This window comes from Pelophylax lessonae (assembly GCF_965119305.1).
Source record: "Pelophylax lessonae genome assembly, chromosome: 1".
Taxonomy (NCBI): Eukaryota; Metazoa; Chordata; class Amphibia; order Anura; family Ranidae; genus Pelophylax; species Pelophylax lessonae.
This window is the reverse complement of record NC_138768.1, coordinates 855078852-855102714: the sequence shown is the minus strand read 5'-3', so window position 1 is coordinate 855102714 and position 23863 is coordinate 855078852. Positions and strand designations below refer to the sequence as shown.

At 42.6% G+C, this 23863-nt stretch overlaps 1 protein-coding gene across 1 annotated transcript in view; it reads right to left on the bottom strand.

The window, feature by feature from the left end:
- The window catches only part of EMX1 (empty spiracles homeobox 1), a 100472-nt gene that overhangs the window by 38029 nt on the left and 38580 nt on the right, over positions 1-23863 (bottom strand). The window contains exon 2 of the mRNA XM_082257615.1: positions 3525-3709. Within this exon, the coding sequence (XP_082113741.1) occupies positions 3525-3709 (185 nt within the window). The remainder of the gene's footprint in view (positions 1-3524; positions 3710-23863) is intronic.

Sequence of the window (23863 nt, the reverse complement as noted above, 5' to 3'; positions counted from 1 at the left end):
TTTCAACAAAGATATATCAACAGCTGACATATAAATTATTTAACTTTTTAGGTATGGAGGAAATTTGTTTTCTTTGAAAAGTGAATAAAGCTATGGCTCTAACTGTAGAATTTGTTGGTCCTTCTTGATGCTTTTAACAAGAAGTCTTTATATGTCTTCTTGTATACTATGCATCTGAAGTCTTTATATGTCCGCTTGTATACTATGCATCTGAAGCGCTGAGTTTATGTGTGTATAGATCATCAACTAAGTAATCTGAGAAGTTGGATCGTGTTGGGGGATTCACATGGTGTAACTATCCTGGACTTTTTAAAGGCATACGATGTGGATTACACATCCATAGCGCTGCTAATGCTGTCTTCTATTGTGCATATGTAAAGCTAAGTTTACGTTGTATATTTTGGGTATGATTGTGTTTGACTCTGGCCATCTAACGTGGTGTAATTGGGCGCTTTAAAATGTTCCTGTTGAAAGTAAATTTTTAAAACTCTCACAAAATGGCCACTTTTGGTTTTCAGCTGTGGGCTTGACCAGCAGTAAATGGAAGTAAGAGCTTTTTGAGGACCTGACCCAGTAGTTTGCCACATGGAGAACTAAGGACTGTAAAAGGTCTTAATTTAACCCCATGAAGGATTGGCTGATATACAGACAACTTTGGGCTGTATGAAGAATTGATCCAGTGGTTTGCTACATGAAGAACTTGGAGCTGTGTGTAGATAGGACCGCTCTCTGAGATATAATGTTGGTATATAGAGAATTAAGGGCTGTTTGAGAACCTGAACAAGCTCTAAGACGGATTGTTTGGTATACAGGGAAATTAGGGTTGTGTAAGAACCTTACAAAGTTCTGAAATGGATTGGTCACTATATGGAGAGCTATGTGAGAAATGGACCCAACTCTGAGATGGATTGGTTACTGTATGGAGAGCTATGTGAGAAACTGACCCAACTCTGAGATGGATTGATTGGCATTTGGGGAGTTGTATAAAGACCTGAGACAGTTTTAAGGTGCATTGGTTAATATACTAAAAAAAAAACTGACTAATCCCTGAGATGGATTGGTTGGCATATGGAGAGCTGTGTATAGATCTAAGCCAGCTCTAAGATGGATTGGTTGATATATGGGGAGCTGTGTGAAGACCTGAGACACTTCTAAAGTGCAGTAATATACTGAAAAATAAGAAATGCGTTAAGACTTGACTAAGTTCTGAGATGGATTGATTGGTATGTGGAGAGCTTTGTGGAGATCTAAGCAAGCTCCAAGCCAATTTTGATATGGATTGGTTTGTATACAGAAAGCTGTGTAAAGAGATCTGAGCCAACTCTGAAATAGATTGGCTGCTACACCAAGAACTTAGGGTTGTGTTGGGAACTGAGCTTTCTGTAAAATAGAATGGGCTATGTGAATGTTTGACCCAGCTTTAAGATGGAGTGTTTGCTGTAAGGAGACTACTAAACCAAACTCTATGATTAATCAATTATACTTGAACCCAGTGCTTTAAGTGGGCCGGTATGCACTGGTATTTAGTACCGCCACTTCCAAATACGGCTCTTGAGCATACCGCCACCTCTCCATGCGCCTTAGCGTACCAGTACGCTCATTTTGGACATCTGCTCATTTTGGACATCTGCGCCCTCAATTGCCCCCCCCCCCCAAGAATATTTCCCACTCCAGAGCCAGACCAGTCACCACCAGTGAGTCCCCCTGCTCCGGAGTCCCAGCCCTGGCCAGGGGGGGGTGCTCTGTGGGGACCCTGATGTGGGATGGGGGGACAACAAAATTTATAGGCTATAATAGAGTACCGGCACCTCTTTGAGTACCGGGACACTTAAAGCACTGCTTGAACCTATCTATCTCAAGTGGCTAAGCATGGTCCACACCTCATACAACTCTCCATGAGGTTTTATAACAACCAAGGGGGGTCAGTGGGGTTGAGGTGGGTTTAGAGCAAAGACAACTATATTATTTAATCTTATTATGCAAGTTGACCTGATGACATTTTCTAGCTAACATGTGCTGGCAATTTCTCACTACAATTATATTTCATTACCTCGCTTTACCTTGTTAATGATTTGCTATGTCTTGGCCCATTTTGCTGGTTGACTTGAGTTATCTATACATGCATAGAGTAGCTATAGGGTAGGGTTGTCACCTGTCCGGGATTCTCTTGGACAGTCCGGGTTTTGAGTCATATGTCCGGGTTTCAGTCTGCCTAAAATCCAGACACATTATTCAGACTGGACCGTGGCTTCCCAAGTAACCGAGATAGTCGCACACAAATCTGTCGCCATCTGTGAATGCATTTTGGCGACTGTTCGCCATGGCGCAGTCTCCTTGGTGCACCCATAGGTCTCCCAGGTCTTTTACAATCTTATAATGTATACTTGTATCAGTTGTGGATTTTTCATGAAATGTTCCCATACATGTGTAATAATCTATCTCACCCACAGGTGGTTTTAAAATGGCTGCCGCATATTTAATTAGCTATGTGGTTGTGGGGGATGTCCCGCCATGTGTTGCTGCAAAGTGACCTAGGAGTGGTCAAAAGATATGACCACATCCTGTGGGTGGTCTTTTTTGTGTACAGGACAATAAAAGGAGTGATTTGCATGAGAAAAGGCCCCTTTTGCCTTTCGCTCTCTCTCTCACTGGATGAACAGCTGTGGGGACAGCCATGATGCAGCCAGGATTTTCACAATGCCTTGCTTGTTTGTTCCAGAGATCTATTGGAAGCTGCTGAATCCACCACCAGAGCTAAGTATTTATTCAATATTCTTGGGACAAGGGTTGTATGTTTAAGAAGCGTATTTCTGCTGTTTACAGACCATAGGCTGTTCATGTGTTAGGCATTGTTATATCTGCCAGTCTTGTGATATGTTCCTAATATTGTAATAGTTTATATGTACAGCATGCTTTTGTTTAGTAAAAGTACATTTATACCCTGCAGAGGTCTGAGCTTCCTTGTTTATACCGCAAAGTAACCTTGCTAGTTACACGCAAGCAAAACAGTTTGGGGGCTCGTCTCAGATAATTGGGGGTTCATCCATAACAATTGCGTGCACAAGCAAAACAATACTACAAAAAAATTGCCATGCGTCACTAAAGTGTTTGGGTTTGGCTTGAAGAAAAGGTGGCAACTCTACTATGGTGACAGGATAAAATGGTGGCTGCATTCATTTTAACCTGATTGCAACTGTCATCCATGCTGAGTGCAGTTCATAGCAGCTTCAGGATAGAAGCATTTAAGTGTTAATACATAGAGCCCTTACCACCTTTCAAATAATTAAAACAATGTTCCTAAGCATTTAGTTTGATTAAAATTTGGAAGGATTACTGAATCTATATCTACCGTTGGTGCCATGGAACAGGAGTTGTCACCTCTAACCTCATACACTGTAATTATTCTATAGACTGCTGATACTACTGAATACACTGACTTTATGAGACTGTGATATAGGGATATGAATACCGATGTACTGTGCAGTACACAGACAGTAGTGGTATACACAGATGACTGTAATTACCTGTGTTTCTGACAAGCTGAGGCTACTGGCCAGCTGTTTCCTCTCTGCCCCCACCACATAATGGTTCTTCTCGAAGGCCCTCTCAAGCCGCAGCAGCTGTGAGGGAGAAAAGGCTGTTCTGATTCTCTTAGGCTTCCTGGCGAAGGGTCCATGTAGAAGAAGGCTCTCCTGAGACACGTCGCTGCCTGGAACAAATGAATGCAGGAGTCACCCTCATGTGCACGCATGAACACAAAGACTGGCCTTTTGTATGTATGAGCTTCTTACTAAGATCTGGAGGTATTCCCCCATAATAACCAATTAGTAGGCTTGTATCAAGTTCTTAGTAGGAACACATTGACACAATATATGGCTATGTATTTTGTGGACATCTGTTTATCACACTGACCTACTGTACATGGCCAAAAGCATGTGGTAACCCCTCCAAATAACTGAGTTGAGGTGTTTCCAGTGAAGGGTACTATTATTTGTACAGTGTACAAAGACATTTTAGACAATTATGCATTTCCCAACTTGTGGCAATGATTTTGGGAAAGGTCCTTTTATTTGTTCCAGCATAAAACATGAAAGGTGTGGGCGCTGACAGATTCAAAACATCCTGAACCCAAACATATAAGTCCATAAATCATCCAATGTCATATATGGGTAAAAACTCCAAAGTTCCTTAAAGTGCACCGGGGCAGGCTTTTCCAGTGAGGAGAAGCAGGCTCTTACATATAAAGCAAACAACAGAGGAAAGGGGAAAGCGCCTCTAAGTGCAAACTTTTTAAAAACTTTTATGAAAACACAAAATAGCCAAATGGCTACTTACATATGTTAGGCAAGTAATAGGCTCATCATATGTAAAGTAGCCTGGGATGCAATGCAGCATGACTACTGGGGAGCCATCAAGGATCACTACTATGCTGTGGGATGGAAGAAGAAGCTGGCCAGAGGAATCCAAGATGTTGCTGGATTGCAAGCGTGGCCTGCAGCGTCAGCGGGTTGACGTCACGAGATAAAATGCCGCGTTTCTGAGCATGCGCCGTGCCGTATCTGGGCATGCGTGCTCTTCATCAGGCTTTATAACTAGCCCTTTGGTTGTTTTGCGTTTTGATAAAAGTTTCACCTTTCTTCTCCTTTTTTGTTCCAGCATGACTGTGCCCTTGTAGATAAAAATAACTTCATAAGGATATGGTTTGATGAGTTTAAGGCTCGGTTCACACTACGTCGCTCCGACTTGTACGGACTTCATAAAATGAATGTCTATGCAAGTCACCTCCAGGTCGCCCCGAAGTAGTACAGGATCCTTTTTCTAAGTCAGAGCGACTTGTGTCGCTTCTATTAGAACGGCTCCTGTACCGCACAATGGGAGCGTGACGGACCGCAACTTGTCAGGCTGACAAGTCGCGGTCCAAGTCGGATCAGTGTGAACCAACACTAAGGTGCAGGAACTTGAGTGGTCTACACAGAGTCCTAATCTCAACTCTGAATGAGATTAGGACTCTGTGTGATGTCACTGCCAAATCAAATTTTATGGATGTCATGACAGTGATCTCACATGATATGGATATCCCAATCAGCTTCAAGGTTTTATTGTCAAAGCTTAATTGAACAAGCTGAAGTTAGAAGCTGATTGGCTACTATGCACAGCTGCACCAGATTATGAGTGCTCCAGTTTTAGTAAATCTTCCCCCCATGTCACCACTCTCATACAACATGCATTCTCTGCCCTCACACAACATAGATGTCATGTCTCTGCCCTTACATAATATGAATGTAATTGCCATCATGTAACATAGACAAGATGACCCTGTTCTCACACAACTTGCAGAAAACATCCCTACCCTTACCAATAGAAAGGTACTACCATTGCATATTACAATATAGAGATTAGGTCACTTGTTTGTTTTAATGACCTCACATACTACGGAGCTCACTGGAGATCACTGTCCACATAGGGCCTTCAGAGATTAGAGAGATCAAATCATTTCTCTGATATTGGATGATTATGAGATCATTGACCACAAAAGTATGAAGATGATGTCACTGGCCTATTACAACATCAGGAAATTAATAACACTAAACACCCAAGTCAGAAAAAGTAGCTTTGCAAGGATATGGATCACTACCGACTCTGTAAAATATTATATTCCAAGCATTCCAGGTATAAGCAGCTGTGTAAAGATTGCATAAAATAATTTGTACAAGGAACTTACAGCCTGATATTACTGCCACAAACTGGTAACATACACAACAGATAGTTTTGAAAAAAAAAAGCCAGTTAAGCTATCAGAATGTTTTTGAAACTAAACAAGACACAGAAACATGACAGAATAGACAAACTCCATGCAAATTGAAAATTAGTGGGAAATTAACCCAGGAACCCTGCATTTTCCCTGATGAAGAGAGCTAACTACAGGTACAAGGCAAATTGGAGATAGTGTTGGCGCACTCACGTTATTTGGAAATGATGTTGGTGCCCTTAGCCTTTATAGGAGATAGCCTGTTGTCCTAACTCTATATGGATATGTTATTGGTGCCTGCATAATCTATGGGGATGGAGATGTTGCCCTTACACTAATGGAGATAGAGTTGGAGCCCCTTACCCCATATGAATATGGTATCAGGGTTCCCAAAATCAATGGGGATAGTGCCTGCACACTAATGGAGATAAAGTTGGTGCCCCTTACCCCATATGAATACGGTATCTGGGCCCCCAAATTCGATGGGGATAGGGATGGTGCCTACACACTAATGGAGATAGAGTTGGTGCCCCTTACCCCATATGGATAAGGTATCCGTGTCCCCACAATCAATGGGGATGGTGTCCGCACACTAATGAAGATAGAGTTGGTGCCCCTTACCCCATATGGATACGGTATCTGGGGTCCCTATAATCTATGGGGATGGTGCCCGCACACTATATGGAGATGGTGTTAATGTCCTTACCTTAAGTGGATATGGCATTGATGCCCTTACATTATATGGAGATGGTGTTGGTGCCCCTTACCCCATATGGATAAGGTATCTGTGTCCCCACAATCAATGGGGATGGTGCCTGCACACTAATGGAGATAAAGTTGGTGCCCCTTACCCCATATGAATACGGTATCTGGGTCCCCAAAATCGATGAGGATGGGGATAGGGATGGTGCCTACACACTAATAAAGATAGAGTTGGTGCCCCTTACCCCATTTGGATAAGGTATCCGTGTCCCCACAATCAATGGGGATGGTGCCTGCACACTAATGGAGATAAAGTTGGTGCCCTTACCCCATATGAATATGGTATCTGGGCCCCCAAAATCGATGAGGATGGGGATAGGGATGGTGCCTACACACTAATGGAGATAGAGTTGGTGCCCCTTACCCCATATGGATAAGGTATCCATGTCCCCACAATCAATGGGGATGGTGCCCGCACACTAATGAAGATAGAGTTGGTGCCCCTTACCCCATATGGATAAGGTATACGTGTCCCCACAATCAATGGGGATGGTGCCCGCACACTAATGAAGATAGAGTTGGCACCCCTTACCCTATATGGATAAGGTATCTGGGGTCCTTATAATCTATGGGGATGGTGCCCGCACACTATATGGAGATGGTGTTGATGTCCTTACCTTAAGTGGATATGGCATTGGTGCCCTTACATTATATGGAGATGATGTTGGTGCCCTCCCACTAATGGAGATGAAGTTGGTGGCTTCACACTCAATGCAGATGGCATCACACTCAAAAAAATTGAGATAGTGTTGGTTCCCTCACACTGTATAATGAATGTATTGGTGTCCCCACACTAATTGAAATGGGTTTGGTGCCCTCACAGAAAATACAAATTATATTGATGCCCTCACAAAATATGGAAAATGTATCACCCTATATGGAGATGTTATTGATGCCCTTACACAATCACAATATTGAGGTGTTATTATTGCCTTCACATTAAATTGAGATGTTACTGGTAGAATTCCCAAAGATGGATATGGTATTGGCGCTCTCACATTATATGAACACGATATTGGTGCACGCATGCTATCTGGAAAGGGTTTTTGTACCCTCTCATGATACGGTAATGGTATTGATGTGCTCACACAATATTGAGATGGTATTGGGGTCCTCACACTATATGGGCACAATATTGGTGCGCTCACACCTGAGTAGAGGGTTTGAGTACCATCTCATTATATCACCATAGTATTGTTGAGCTCACTATGTGGAGATGGTGCTCTAACACTAAATGGGCATATTATGGTTGGCCTCAAACAAAGTGGAGATTTTCCTGTTCTTAATCTCAGAGAAGTTGGAGATGCTCTTGTTGCTGTCACACATTATACAGACAGTAATATTATTATCCTCACAGAAGATGAAGACGGTAATATTTCAATGTTTTCTTCCACTCTCTATCAAAATGTAGAGTCATTTGATTATCAGGGGTTACAGATAGATGAGTGCTTATATTATCCTGAAATACACATGATTTCACACCGAAACGTAAATGATGTCACTGTTGTAGCAAGGAACATAAGTGACATCATGGTCACCACAGATTGCAGGGAAAGTGTCATTTCCATTCCTCACTAATTAACAGGTTGTCATTTCGTTATGACGTTTTCAGGCTCTATCAGATGTGTTTTACCTGAAATTGTGAGAAAACTAAACACACTTCACCGCAAACACCTGGACTCCTTCCCTCGTGTAAGGGAATGTTGTGTTAATGCGGGGAGATGTTCCATCACATCCATGAAAATATATATCTATAACCAGTCATTGATGCAATGCCAATCCCTTCCTGGTTCGATCACTGAACGTACGGTCCCTAGCACCTCTAAAGGTGGAACCCCATTCATTAGAAAGTAACAGGATACTTTTTAACCACTTTACCACCGGAGGATTTTCCTGCTAAAAGACCAGGGGTTATTTTGCGATTTTTTTACTGCGTGACTTTAACGGACAATCGCGCGGTCGTGCGACGCTGTACCTAAACGAATTTCACGTCCCTTTTTTCCCACAAACAGAGCTTTCTTTTGGTGGTATTTGATCACCTGTGCGATTTTTTGATCACGCGCTATAAACAAAAAAAGAGCGTAATTTTTGCAAAAACAACAATATTTTTCACTTTTTTTTATATGAAATTCCCCCCAAAAAAAATGTAAAAATCAAAATTTTTTAAAATTTTCGGCCAATTTGTTTTACGCTACCTATGTTTGGTAAAAAAAATCGCAAAAAGCGTATTTTGATTGGTTTGCGCAAAAGTTATCGCATTTACTAACAAAGGGAAAGATTTTTGTCATTTTTGGTGTTTTTTTTTTTAACGAGTAATGGCGGCGATCTGCGATTTTTTTTGCGGTACTGCGACATTGCGGCGGACAGATCGGACCCTTGACTGACATTTTTGACACTTTTGGGGGTACCAGTGACATTACTGCAGTAATCAGTGCTATATATATGCACTGTTACTGCAAAAATGACACTGGCAGGGAAGGGGTTAACAGTATTGGACAGGGAGGGGTTAAGTGTGTCCTAGGGGCGTGATTCTAACTGTGCAGGGACAGGTCTACTAGTGTAAAAACAAAGATCAACAGTTCTACATAGTAGAACTGTTTGATCTTCACTTTTACACAGGGAGAACTGACAGGTGGCTTGTTTACACAAGCCGCTCTGTCTTTCTCCCGCTGTAGCGGCGATCGTAGTGTGACCGGCGGACATCGGGTCCGCCAGTCACACTCCCGCACTCCTCCGTGAACGAGCCGAGGCGGGCGCGCGCCTCGGCGGGCGCGCGCCCGCCCGCTATTGGCTCTGGAAGGAGTGACAGGCAGAGATGTATAGTAACGAAGTAGAACTACTTAAGTACTGTACTTAAGTACCGAAATGCGGTATCTGTACTTTCCTAGAGTAGAATTTTTTTCTCCTACTTCTACTTTTACTTCACTACATTTTTTCGATGATTTCGATACTTCTACTCAAGTATTTTTTTTTGTGCTGCATAGTTACTCGTTACTTTTAAAAAAATTACCACTGCCAGAACAGTAGATGGCAGGTTGCATAAAGCTCAAAAAAATGTGTATAATGTCATTTGTAAATCAGCGCATATGAAAATAAAGGCTGTGTATAATAAAAGCTGCTATACCAAATCTTTCCAATAAAAAGAAAATATGAAACAAACAAATAAATGGTGCTACAGCACTTAAAGTGCATCAAGAAACTACTAACAAACACCGGTTAATCATTTGAATAAATCATTTGAAATAATAAAAACAATATGATGTTCATACTTTTGACTTCTTTCTTTAATAACTACATAACACAGTACTTGTACTTCTACTTTCAGTACTTGAGTAGAAATTTTTTTTCAAAACTACTGGTACTTTTTACTTTTAGTACTTAAGTAGCAAATTTTTTGAAAAAACTACTTGCAATACTTAAGTAAAAATAATGTTGAATACTTTAGTACTTCTACTTAAGTAACTTTTTCTGCGAGCACTTCCACTTCTACTCAAGTAATTTTTTGATCGAGCACTTGTACTTTTACTCAAGTAGAAATTTCGAGTACTTTATACAAGTCTGGTGACAGGCGAGCGACGTAGACCTACGTCACTCTGCCTGGCCGGGGCCGACGGCCGCAGTAAATATACTGTGCGCAGTCGGCAAGCGGTTAACTACTACTAAAGCAATTCTCCAACTATCTTCTTCCATTGCTTTTGTACAGGTTCTTGAATAGATAGTGATTATGTTAAAGCTGATTTTAATGTGAATATATATTCATTGTAAAAATTAGCATCAAACTTTGCCATATGGACGAAGTTTGCTTAAAATAAAGGCTTTGCTTACTACTATGTGATTCACTTTTACAAGGACCGTTTCACAGTCCTGTTTTACTATATAAAATGGTGAGATGGTCAGGATGCTGCTGTAATATTAAATCTATCCATCAATTTCATGTACAAAGGCTACAGCCTACTCTTGTCTTTCACTCTGGAAAAAATTAAAGAAAAACTAAAGGCAATGCTTTTTTTGTTTTAATTTTGGATAGAGTACGGGAGGGTTATAACCCCTGTCAGTTTTTTTTTTTTTTGCTATCTGTGTCCCGTTGGGGAGATTTCCCTTCACTTCCTCTCCCATAGCCAAAACAGGTAGCGAGAGGAAATCCCTACAAATTGAGAAGGGATCCCTGGGTGTCACCTTGGTCCCCAGAGCTAGTGTCCCCATTGGAAGATGTCCCCTCTATTACTGTTCTGGTGGTGTCCCGTTGGGGAGATTTCCCTTCACTTCCTCTCCCATAGCCAAAACAGGTAGTGAGAGGAAATCCCTGCAAATTGAGAAGGGATCCCTGGGTGTCACCTTGGTCCCCAGAGCTAGTGTCCCCATTGGAAGATGTCCCCTCTATTACTGTTCTGGTGTCAACCCAACATTTTGGATTTTCTTTTACTTTTCACTTTCAAAAATAACGGTAAACAGGACAAATAGAGAGGATAAATCTTCCTAACGGTGGGCACAGACAGCAATAAAAACTGTCAGGTGTTCTAATCTCTCTCCGCTCCATCCAAAACTAAAAAAAAAAAAGTTTTGCCTCCAGTTATACTATTTCCTAGCTGAAAATATTGTTTGAATATTGCCATCTTCTGGTGGGTGGGTCATTATAATGTTTATTAATGTTCAGTGACAAGCACACGTATGTTTGGATGCAGCCATTCATGGTCATTATCCAACACTTTCATCATCATTATTGGTCCATGTAAATTATTGCTACAGTTTCCAGAAGAGGAAGCAATGACATCCGTGTCTATCCTGCAGGTAGATCTGACCTGGCCTGGAGGCATAGACCAAATAGTCACGTGATCGTCCTGCTGAAGGATATAACAGGGCATATGATAAACTAATATGGCTGGTTTTCTTTTTTTTTCTTTTCCACTTCCTCAGCCTGGAATTTTCTCCCTACGTATGTTCACCAATGACCAATCGGAGCAAGGGGAATTTAAATAGATCACTTGTCGCAGACGTCCTGGCACAGCTGTTCCATCTCCAGGGTCTTGGTGAATTAATAGCTACAAAAAAATGTAATGACTGATCATCTATTATGGCATGATGCTTTGGTGCCAAGACATTTTCAGAGGAAAAAGAAGTATCAGCATTATGAGTATGGCTGTTTTTGTGCTTAAAGATGTGCTTAAAGATAAATAGAGTTAGCAATTTGGGTTAAGATTAGGTTAAGGGTAAAGGTTTAAGGAATAAGGTTAGCGTTAAGCCTCATACACACGCAACTAATTTCCGCCAACCGGTCGTCTGTCTTTTGTCCAGAGTGCGTGTCTGTTGGTTGGAATGTGCTCTAGACTGCACACAAATTTTCCCGCACGACAGAATTCTACTTCAGAAGTGATGTCATGTGTTGGATTGCTTTGTATGTGTTCTTTCATCTCTGAGCATGCCCAGTCTTGCTCATTAGATTTTTCCCCATCGAAATCTGTACTAATGAGACAAAAATCGGACGTGTTTTGACGGAGGACAAAATTTTTAATGCCTGCACACCAGGATTTTGTCAGCCGAAAAGTCGGAGTTGGCTGTCGAAAGCACCATACTAAGAAGCCGAAAATCGGCAGATCGGTCGTCGGACGAATTTTCCCGGCCAAATTTCTTCTCGTGTGTACGGGGCTTAAGGGTTTGGATTGGCTGTTGAGCAGTTTGGAAATGAGAATAGGATTTAGGGTTAGGTTTTGGGGGGTTGGTTGAGGTGTAGATGGTGGAGTGCGGGGTAGGGGGCAGGTTGGGATTGATATTATGTGTAAGGTGTTAGGTTGAGGGTTAGTGGCTAATCTGAGGGATAGGTTGGGAGTTAAGATGTAGGTTAAACATTAGGTTTAGAGGTTAGGTTGGGAGATAGTAGATGGAGTAAGGGTTAGGAGATAGGTGAGGGGTTAGGTGTCAGGCTGAGGGTTATAGGATTGGTTGAGGAGTAAGAGTCTTTCTGATGGTTAGGAGATAGTTTGAGGGTTGGGGGATCAGTTGAGGTTTAGATATTAGACTGAGGGTTAGCAAAGGATTTTTAGGGTTGGGTATTAGTCTTAAGGATAGAGCATTGATTGATGGTTAGCGGCTGTGCTGAGGGTTGGGACATAGTTTGTGGGTTGGGGGGTGGATTGGGGTTTAGGTATTAGACGGAGAGTTAGCCAATGGGTTTAGGGGTTGGGTGTTGAGCTTAGGGATAGGGTATCGATGAATGGCTAGGGGTTGGGGTGAGGGTCAGGAAATAGGTCAAAGAATGGGGTTGGACTTGGGTTTGAGGATATGTTGGGGGTTATAATATAGGTTGAGATTGAGGGTTAGTGATTGGGTTGAGAAGTAGGATTATGGTATCTCAAAATACCACTAGCTTCTGAATGACAGTAATTAAAGTGTCCATTGAATACACTATGGAGTTGATTTACTAAAACTGGAAATTGCAAAATTGAACAATATGAAGTTGGAAGCTGATTGGCTGCCATGCACAGATGCACCAGATTTTGCACTGTAAATGAACCCCATTGCATCTAAAATGGCAATGAATCCGCCTTGTTGTATCCCACTCACTTTCTGGCTGTATTTTGTACAGATTGCTGCCCTGCTTGCTAAATGCATTGCTGATATCCTTGTCTTCTTAATATACAGAGTCAGGGGTTTGCTGATTCTGACTCTGTTACTCAACACAGAGTGAGAGGACAAGAAGCTAAGTGTTTGCTCAGATTACAGTGATGGCGAACCTTGGCACCCCAGATTTTTTGGAACTAAATTTTCCATGATGCTCATGCACTCTGTAGTGTAGTTGAGCATCATGGGAAATGTAGTTCCAAAACATCTGGGGTGCCAAGGTTTGCCATCACTGGCTCAGAAGAACCTTAACAAGCCTGCTGAATCTGACTGCAACAGATCATGTAAAATTCCAATGGAAGAACATTGAATAGACTGTCTGACTTTTGTCCAGCTGCAAATATTTCCTGGAAGAAAAAGTAGTTCTCACTTTGCCTGGAGCTGCTTTTAAGACTAAATTGAATAATGTTTTTGCTTTCTGACACTAAGGCCCCATTTACACTGGGGCGATCCGACTTCCAGGGGCGACCTCCGAGGTCGCGGTGCGAGCAGCGCGCCGCGACCTCGGAGCGGCCGCCACGGACTTCATAACATTGAAGTCTATGACGGTCGCTCCGGGTCGCCCCAAAGAAGCTCCGGACCCTTTTTCTAAGTCGGAACGACTTGTGTCGCTCCTATTAGAATGGGTCCGCAACTTCCCTATGGAAGGCGACCTGTGAGGCGACCAGGTCGCCTCACAGGTCGCCCCAGTGTGAATGGGGACTAAATGTCTCCTGCAGTATATCAGTACTGAAAGCTGACCTGGTGAGTAAAACTATGGAAAATACAATACACATCACATGTTGGTGGTACTTTCTCGATCACTGAGACAGATGGTGGAGATCTAAATTCACTCTGACCCTTCAGTTTTCTGAGGAAGCATTGAAGCTAATGAGAAGCAGAGAGCTGAGTAATGACCTCATCAGTGGACTGCTACTCCTTTACTGACTAATTAGCAGGCTATGACCAGAATGGTGACCCAACTGTATCATAACTACAGTAGAAAAAAAATGTGCTCTGCTCACCAACGCAGCTATTGCATCTGGCAGGGGTGCTTGCTAACAAGAAATACAATTTTTATTTGAGTTACTTGCTTAAAGTTGAGCTTTAGCCATCCTATCTACCATGGCTGTGTTGTTATCTTTGCCACACTTTTAACTAAGGAACCTTACTTTTTTGTGCCCTCACGACTGAACTGCATACCAGAGCTGCATTTGCCACTAAACAGAGTGTTACCTGGGATCTACCGGTAAACTTTTTAGACCTACACAACATACTAGAGCCAATTAAGACAATAGCCAATTAACCTACCACCATGTCTATGGAGTATGGAACGAAATGCACACAAACAATGCAAATTCCATACATAGAGTGCCCTGGCCGGGAATTCGAGCCAAGGACCCCACTGCTGCAAGGTATAAGGTCCCTTTTACACGATCGGATCGATCAGGTCCACCTGTACGTTGTTCAGGCAGACCCGATCGGGCCACCCATTGTCCTCTATGGGGAGGTGAATGTCAGTGGACATGTGTCTACTGACACCCGCCTGGCATTCGATCCGTCAAGCAGACATAAGTTTGCCATCCGTCCAGCAGGTCGGATCGGACGGTATCAGATGAAAACGGACAGGCTGCCCGTTTTCTTCTGATTTCCCCATAGAGGAAAGCGAGACTTGGACAGGTCCGTCTCTGCACAGTGAGCGGAGACGGACCTGTCATCCGCCTGCTCAGTGGGGTTTAACGTAGCTAAAGGGCCGTACGCACTTGACGAAAATCGGACAAAATATCCTCTGATTTTTCTCTGTCTTCTCAGCGTTCATAACTGTTTTTAGTTGACAGTGCATAAATGTTCACGAAATTTCTTGTCCGATTTTTCTTTTTTTTTGGGACATTTGTTCCTAGACATCCGGGTTGTCAGCAACTTCAGATTATGCGCGGTCTTTCATATCCGATTTTTCACGGACGTACTGCATACACATTAAACAAAAATTGGTCGTCTGGGGACGGACGAAAAAAATTTTGGTGTTTGTCCCTCCGTTTTTTTTCGTTGAAAATGTCGGCATCGGCTGCTGAAATTTGTGTACACACTAGCCGAAAATCTGACGATTTCACCACGGGCGGGAATTTTCGGCAGATCTTCTACTAGTGTGTACCCCACTTAAGCAAGCGGAGCCTGTCAAAACAGATTCGCTCTGTGTGAAAGGGGCCTAAGTGATAACTACTAAGCCCCTGTTCTGCGCCTTTTAGCTTGACAATGATTCCATTTAGATTAAAAAAATTAGATAGAAGAAGTCCATTTTAGTTGAAATTGAGAAGAGTGCTCAAATGTGAGATTAAATGTGACCAAAGGACATTATTTTGCATCAGTTTCAGTTCATTTTTTTGATTTTATAACATTTTTAACTGTATTTTTTTAATAAACTTCTACATTTTAAAATTAAGCCTCTTACGCAGGGTACAGCCTTGCCATTGGTGTCACATAGAATATCCAAAGAGTGGGCATAGCAGAAGATGTTTACCTTCAGACTGTCTCTCTACAATTGAAAGCCTTTAGGGAGCCGCAAAGAATAGTAAATGATGGGGGAACAGAAAGATGTTTTAATTTCCTGAAATTTAGAATGAACAGTCAGGACAGATGGAAACACTGTTTAACATTTTATTTATAAAATTTCTTTATAGCAGATGTACACCCAATCAAGTAAATATGTTAATGTAATGTAAAAAGTCATTTTCAAGCATTTATAATCTTCATTTAAAAACAAGCATCTTTTTATAATCTTATACCTTTATATAATATAATATATATATAATATATTTTTATAATCTTTGCCTACAAAAAAAATAAAAATAAACTGCTTTTTTTGCAGACACTTTCTGTTTTATGGTGGCAACGCTCTGTGCCTCTCTGCTTGTCTCTCCAGCGTTGTCATCCTGTCACAGGAGTCCCCTGGTGGAGACTACAAGTGGCTGTTTTTCATGCAGGCATCATCCTCTGTTGTTAGCAACAGGAAACCCACTCCCAAAAATTTATTGCAGCCATCACTGCCATGCATGTGGACAGACAATGGCTGTAAAGAGGCTGCAGGTGGTCAGCAGCACTAAGATGCAACGAAAGATGAAAAAAAAAAAAAAAGGCTAAAAAAAAATATTAGATTAAAAAATAAAAAAGGCAATTGTTTATTATTTTCAGTGCTTTAGAAAACTAAATCTTCTTTAGGATTTTCATGTCTCTGAAATTCCCTGTAGCGGTGTAATAGCTCAGTGTACTAATAAGGGCTGGAGCGCAGCCTCCTCTCGCGCTACAGAAACGCTTTCCCATAACAAGCGTGGGACTGGCTGCCTTGTATCGAGGAAAATCTTCTGAACAAAACACAGATGTTTAATTACACGCCAGTAACAAGCCATAATTAGACAGTATGGTTATTAAAATATAATATGTAATAATTAGCAGTTATTAGGGCTGGCTGTAAATTGAAAATGAGCTGGCTCCATAGCTCACATAGACCGATAATTGAATTGAAATTTGTATGTAATATAAAACTAAGTGTAAATTAACAGTGTTTTAAGTGTTGGTGCTGTAATGACCTCAGTACCTTCTGCTTCTCCCAGAAACAACATGTAGGTTGAAATATAACTCAACCTAAATTAGAAAAATCGATATAATCTGCATTTCCTATCCAAAGACATATCGGCAAGTTTTCTCTAGGAAGCTGGTTATTTTCAGCACCTCTAGCTTCAGCCAAAATGTTTCATTTTATTTTGGATGGAACAGGAAATGGTGAAACCCCCTGTATGGTGTCCCATTGGGGAGATTTCTCTTCACTTCCTGTTATGTAGACACAACAAAAAGTAAGAGGAAATCTCTCTAAAGAGGGGAAAAATTACTTCTTTAGCTTACTATACAATGTTAGTGCTCCTTCTGGCCGTACAAGGGTAGTGTTCTTTCTGGCTGTACATGGTTATCATTCTTTCTGGCCATACATGGTAGTGTTCCTCCTGGCCATATGAAGTTAGTGTTCTTTCTGACCATACAAAGTTAGTGTTCCTTCTGGTCATTCAAAGTTAGAGTTCCTTTTGGTCATTCAAGGTTAGTGTTCCTTCTGGTCACACATGGTTAATATTCCTCCTAGCCATACATGGTTAGTGTTCCTCCTAGTCATACAAGGTTAGTGTTCTTTCAGAAATACATGGTTTGTGTTCCTCTTGGCCATACATGGTTAGTGTTCCTTCTGGCCATACAAAGTTAGTGTTCCTTCTGGCCATAAAAAGTTAGTGTTCCTTCTGGCCATACATGGTTAGTGTTTCTCCGTCCTGAATGTACACGATTTGTGTACCTCCTGGCCATACACGGTTAGTGTTCCCCCAGCCATACAAGGTAAGCATTCCTCCTTGCCATACTTGGTTAGTGTTCCTTCTGGCCATACATGGTTAATGTTCCTCCTGGCCATACATGGTTAATGTTCCTCCTGGCCATACAAAGTTAGTGTTCTTTCTGGCCATACATGGTTAGTGTTCTTTCTGGCCATACATGGTTAGTGTTCCTCCTGGCCACACATGGTTAGTGTTCTTTCTGGCCATACATGGTTAGTGTTCCTCCTGGCCACACATGGTTAGTGTTCTTTCTGGCCATACATGGTTAGTGTTCCTCCTGGCCACACATGGTTAGTGTTCTTTCTGGCCATACATGGTTAGTGTTCCTCCTGGCCACACATGGTTAGTGTTCTTTCTGGCCACACATGGTTAGTGTTCTTTCTGGCCATACATGGTTAGTGTTCCTCCTGCCCATACATGGTTAGTCTTCCTCCTGGCCATACAAAGTTAGTGTTCCTTCTGGCCATACATGGTTAGTGTTCCTTCTGGCCATACAAAGTTAGTGTTCCTTCTGGCCATACATGGTTAGTGTTCCTTCTGGCCATACAAAGTTAATATTCCTTCTGGCCATACATGGTTAGTGTTTCTCCTGAATGTACACGATTTGTGTACCTCCTGGCCATACACGGTTAGTGTTCCCCCAGCCATACAAGGTAAGCATTCATCCTTGCCATACATGGTTAGTGTTCCTTCTGGCCAAATACGGTTTGTGTTCCTCCTGGCCATACAAAGTTAGTGTTCCCTCTGGCCATACATGGTTAGTGTTCTTTTTGGCCATACATGGTTAGTGTACCTCCTGGCCATACATAGTTAGTGTTCATTCTGGCCATATATGGTTAGTGTTCCTTCTGGCCATATATGGTTAGTGTTCCTTCTGGCCATATATGGTTAGTGTTCCTCCTGACCGTACACAGTTAGTGTTCCTCTTGTCCATACAAGGTTAGTGTTCCTTCTAGCCATACATGGTTAGTGTTCCTCCTGGCCATACAAAGTTGGTGTTCCTTCTGGCCATACAAAGTTAGTATTCCTTCTGGCCATATACAGTTAGTGTTCCCCCTGGCCATACACAGTTAGGGTTTCTCCTGGCCATACAAGGTTAATATTCCTTCTAGCCACAGGTTTCTCCATCCACACAAACGGAGTGGATAGAAGACCATCCCCCACCTTCCCACTGAGACTTTGGCTTACATTGATTGCATTGATTGATTGCAGCCGCTCATCAGCCAAAAAAGTTTCCAACATGTCCCTTTGACAGAAGTCAATTAAAAAATTGACTTCTGCTGAGTGGGGGAGCCCACACACTGATTGAAATTAGGCTGTGCCCTGCTGGACCAGCCAAATTTTGATCAATATATGGCCAACTTTAGACAGATGTCACAAGAACAAATGTCCCCATTGGAAGACTTCCCATCTATTTCTGTTCTGGTGGATACTTAAAATGTTCACATTTTCAGTGACAATGGCTAAAAGGACAAATCAAGAGATTGTATCTCCCTATCAGGGACACAGGCAACAAAATCAGCAAAGTTCTAACTACCCCCCACAATAGCCAAACCTAGAATAAAAGTTTTGGGCTTTAAATACACTTAAGGCTTCCAATATAAATTTATCCTTATTGTATCAAATCTCATTGTTTAGGCCCTGAAGAAGGAGGCATCCCTATTCCCTGAAGCGCATTGGCTGTATATGATAATCTTAACAAATAAATGTTTTAATTAATTTCAAGCAAAATGAGAGTTTGTACTAGGTATCTCTAGCCACACACCCACAAGTTATTCATCTTTTAGGTGATTGAACTATCAGAGATCAGAGAGGCAGCAGCCTATGCCCTGAGCTGGGGACTTACACTTAACTCACCACAAATAGCTGAATTTCTACATGACTGTATGTAGCACTACCCCCATAGGGGCCCCAGATGACTGGTTTTCCCACTCCTGCGCAGCCAGGCAACAAGCATTTTCTACTTTCATTCAAACACAAGGAACAGCCTTTGAGCTTGATTTTTTGCTGTTTATTAGGGGTAATAACTTGGATGGGGAATATGAATTATGGGATGCCCAGTTTGACTGCAACAAAACAGGGGCAACTTCCTGTTTATGTACATGTTCCAGAACTGTCCTCCTTCCTGGACACTGACAGTTTCTGAAACTTGAACGTGACACTTAAACTACTCCATGAAAACCTACAACTGCAGGTGAGAGAACTGCATTTTCAAAATTGTCCTACTCTACAGAGTCTGGGTCTGTGATGGCTTACCACCTCTTGGTCTCATAAGTTCTCACATACTGGAGTGCAGTTCCCAAGATACATGTAGGAAAAGCTACTATGATGGCAGTGCTTGAACTAGTGAATGCACTTTGCAGGGCAATTTTTAAAAAAATCTGACTGGTATACCTAGTAGTAGTTGGTCACATTCAACTAGACTTGTTCCGTAATGTTGAAGATGTTTCTTAGCTTATACGAAACATTTCTTCAACTCTAATGAGTTCAAGAAACTAAGGAAGGGGCTTGGATAAGATAAGAAATGTCTAGAACAAATTTCACTGAATGTGACTAACTACTACTAGTTATACCATGCAGTCCCAGGACAAGCGGTGGGCAGGAGGGGCCGCTGCCCTGGGCACTGTGGTATCATATGAGGTGGAGGGTTGCTGCAAGGAGATTGGGGATAGGGGATTTGTGTTGGGAGGGGTAATTTGGGGGCGGCAAGGGGTAAAAATTGTTCTAGGAGGGGAAATTTAGGGGAGTGTGCTAGGAGTGATGATTTCGGGGGATTTGTGTTGGGGGGGAGCGGATGGTGGCAGAGGATTTGTGCTAGGAGGAGGGGTTGGGGGGTTTGTGCTCAAATAGAGAATAGGTAATATGGTAGAGGGGGAGGGGCATTTTACTAGGAGGGGAAATTATTTTTTTGGCGGGGAGGGGAATTGTGCTAGGGATGATTGGGGGGAGGGGGGTATCGGTGCTAGGAGGTCAAATTTGAGGGGGAAGAATTGTGCTAAGGGGGAGGATTGGGGGGGATTTGGAGTGGGGGGGGGGAGATGTGTACTCAGAGAGGAAAGTTGAGGGGTGATTTTTTTGGGGGGAGGGGCATTTGTGCTGGGGAGATTTGGGGGGATTGGGGGGGGCAAAGATTTGTGCTGGGAGGGGGGGGAAATGTATGCTTAGGAAGTAAGCTTGCAGATTAGTGCTCAATTTATTTGATGCGGAGGGGGATTTTTGCTGACACATAATGCTCGTCCATCTTTGGGGGGGGGGGGGGTCACAGTTTGGTTTGTTCACCCTCGGCTCTAGATGACCTTGCCCTGTGGCACTGATACCATGACCTGATTGACTTCACAGCAATCCAATTGTTGGTGGTGTAATGGTGTGGGGGATATCTTCTTGACACAATTTGGGCCCCTTAGTACCAACTGAGCATCATTTAAATGCCACGTCCTAGCTGAGTATTGTTGGGGACCATGTCCATCCCTTTATGACTTCAGCGTACACATCTTGTGATGGCTCCTTCCAGCAGGATAATGCACCATGTCACAAAGCTCCAATCATCTCACCACTGGTTTCTTGAATATGACAATTGGGTCACTGTACTCCAATGGCCTCCACAGTCACCACATCTCATCCAATAGAGTGCCTTTGGGTTGTGGTGTAATGGGAGATTGGCATCATGGATGTGCAGCCGACAAATCTGCAGCAACTGCGTGATGGTTATCATGTCAATACGGACCAAAATCTCTGAGGAATGTTTCCAACACCTTGTTGAATCTATTCCACGAAGAATGAAGGCAGTTCTGAAGACAAAAAGGGGGTCCAACCCAGTACTAGGAAGATGTACCTAATAAAGTGGCCCATGAGTGTATATATAACTCTGGTACTACACTACAATCATCAATCCTATTACCATCAATTATATCCCAGATAAAACACAAATATTCAACAGATACAATTGTTAACCAGTGCAAACTTATTTTGTGTGTTCTTCAATTCACATATCTATGTGTCTCTAATATAACACCTCAAAAAACAACCATGCCAGCATCATTTATGCTCAAAATAAAATGCAAATGTTCCACTAATCAAAATTCTCTTGAGCATTCTTCAGTATGTTCCACCAATCATGCAATCTGTGACAAGTGCCCTCCACCAATTGTGCACTATCCGGGTTGCAATTAACTTAACAAGCTAAAGTATGGTCAATTTAAGCTTCATCCCTCAGTTTCACCACAATATCACCTTCTCCTTTAAATCTCTCCTCCTCAGATCACCTTTCTCCAGCTCCTAACTTAAGCACCCTTGATGTCAAGAATTCACTCTCCAATCTCCACCTTCCACTCCACAATAACGATGTCAAAGAAAAAGCTGCAAAGTGCTTTATCCTTAAAAAATACTTTATTTCTTTCTCCAGTTTTTAAAAACCACACTCACATTATACAGGTGCTCAACCGCACAAAGTTATGCGCATAAATTCTCAATATTATGACAGCGCAAAGTCTCTCTGTAGATCTGCTCTCAATATACAGTTACTGCTGCTCTGCATCGTGACATCATCCAGCCCCACCCCTATGTGTTTCGTCACAGGGTCACGTGACTTCCTCAGGGGGACCTCCTTTACATCATTATTCCTGCCAACCAGACCACAGTGATCCCTGCCTCTGTGCTTAACCACTTAAGCCCCGGAGGATTTGGCTGCTAAACGACCAGGGGGTATTTTGCGATTCGGCACTGCGTGATTTTAACGGACAATTGCAGCGGACGTGCAACGCTGTACCTAAACGAATTTGACGTCCTTTTTTTTCCCACAAACAGAGCTTTCTTTTGGTGGTATTTGATCACCTGTGCGCTTTTTACTTTTTGCGCTATAAACAAAAAAAGAGCGTAAATTTTGCAAAAATAACAATATTTTTCACATTTTTTTATATGAAATTCCCATAAAAAAAAAAGGAAAAATCAAAATTTTTTAACATTTTTGGCCAATTTGTTTTATCTTCCTATGTTTGGTAAAAAAAAATCGCAAAAAGCGTATTTTTATTGGTTTGTGCAAAAGTTATCGCGTTTACTAACAAAGGGAAAGATTTTTGTCATTTTTGTTGTTGTTTTTTTTTTAACGCGTAATGGCGGCGATCTGCGATTTTTTTGCGGTACTGCGACATTGCTATACATATGCACTGTTACTGTAAAAATACACTGGTAGTGAAGGGGTTAACTTTATTTGGGAGGGAGGGGCTGTGTGTGTCCCTAGGGGCGTGCTTTCTACTGTGATTGGCTGTGGCTTGAGGTGTAAGGACACTGATCAACGGTTCTACATAGTAGATCCGTCTGATCAGTGTTTTTACACCGAGGAGAATGACAGGTGGCTTGTTTACACAAGCCACCTGACTTTCTCCCTCTCCCCCGACGATCGCCGAGTGACCGGCGGACATCGGGTCCGCCAGTCACATGCGCGGGGGGGTCCGTGACCGCGCGGGCGCGGGAGCGCGCCTCCGCGGGGGCGCGGGAGCGCGCCTCCGCGCGGGCGCACTCGCTCGCTCCCCAGACCCTCCCAGGCTAGTGACGTTAATTAACGTCACTCTGCCTGGCCGGGGCTGACCGCCGCAGTAAATCTACTTGCGGCGGTCGGCAAGCGGTTAATGATCTATATATAGTTCTGGCATGGTTTGCACTCACATTGAAGCAAACTGAACCGGACCACACGTGAACTGTGCCTTGGATTACCTCTTCCCAGTGATCCCAGGCACAGTACGCTTAACTGTTCCAAGGCGTGATTTGGAGCACTCACACTACATAAATGAACCAGACCACGTGGGTAAACCCTGACCAGGCATGGTTAAAACCACCGGTGTGAGTGCACTGATGTGTACATTCACTATAACATCTATACTATTTTGCCACAAGTATTGGGACACCTGTCTTTACACACATGAACTTTATTGGCATCCCAGTCTTAGTCTGTAGGGTTCAATATTGAGTTGGCCCACCCTTTGCAGCTATAACAGCTTCAACTCTTCTGGGAAGGCTGTCCACAAGGTTTAGGAGTGTGTCTATGGGAATGTTTGACCATTCTTCCAGAAGTGCATGTGAGGTCAGACATTGCTATTGGAGGAAGTGGCCTGGCTTGCAGTCTCTGCTGTAATTTATCCCAAAGGTGTTCAATCGGGATGAGGTAAGGACTCTGTTGTGCAGGCCAGGCAAGTTCCTCCACCCCAAATTCCCTCATCCATGTCTTTCTAGACCTTGGTTTTTTTTTCACTGGTGCGCAGTCATGTTGGAACAGAAAGGGGCCGTCCCGAAACTCTTCTCACAAAGTTGTGAGCATGAAATTGTCCAAAATGTCTTGGTATGCTGACATCTTAAGAGTTCCCTTCACTGGAACTAAGGAGCAAAGCCCAACCAC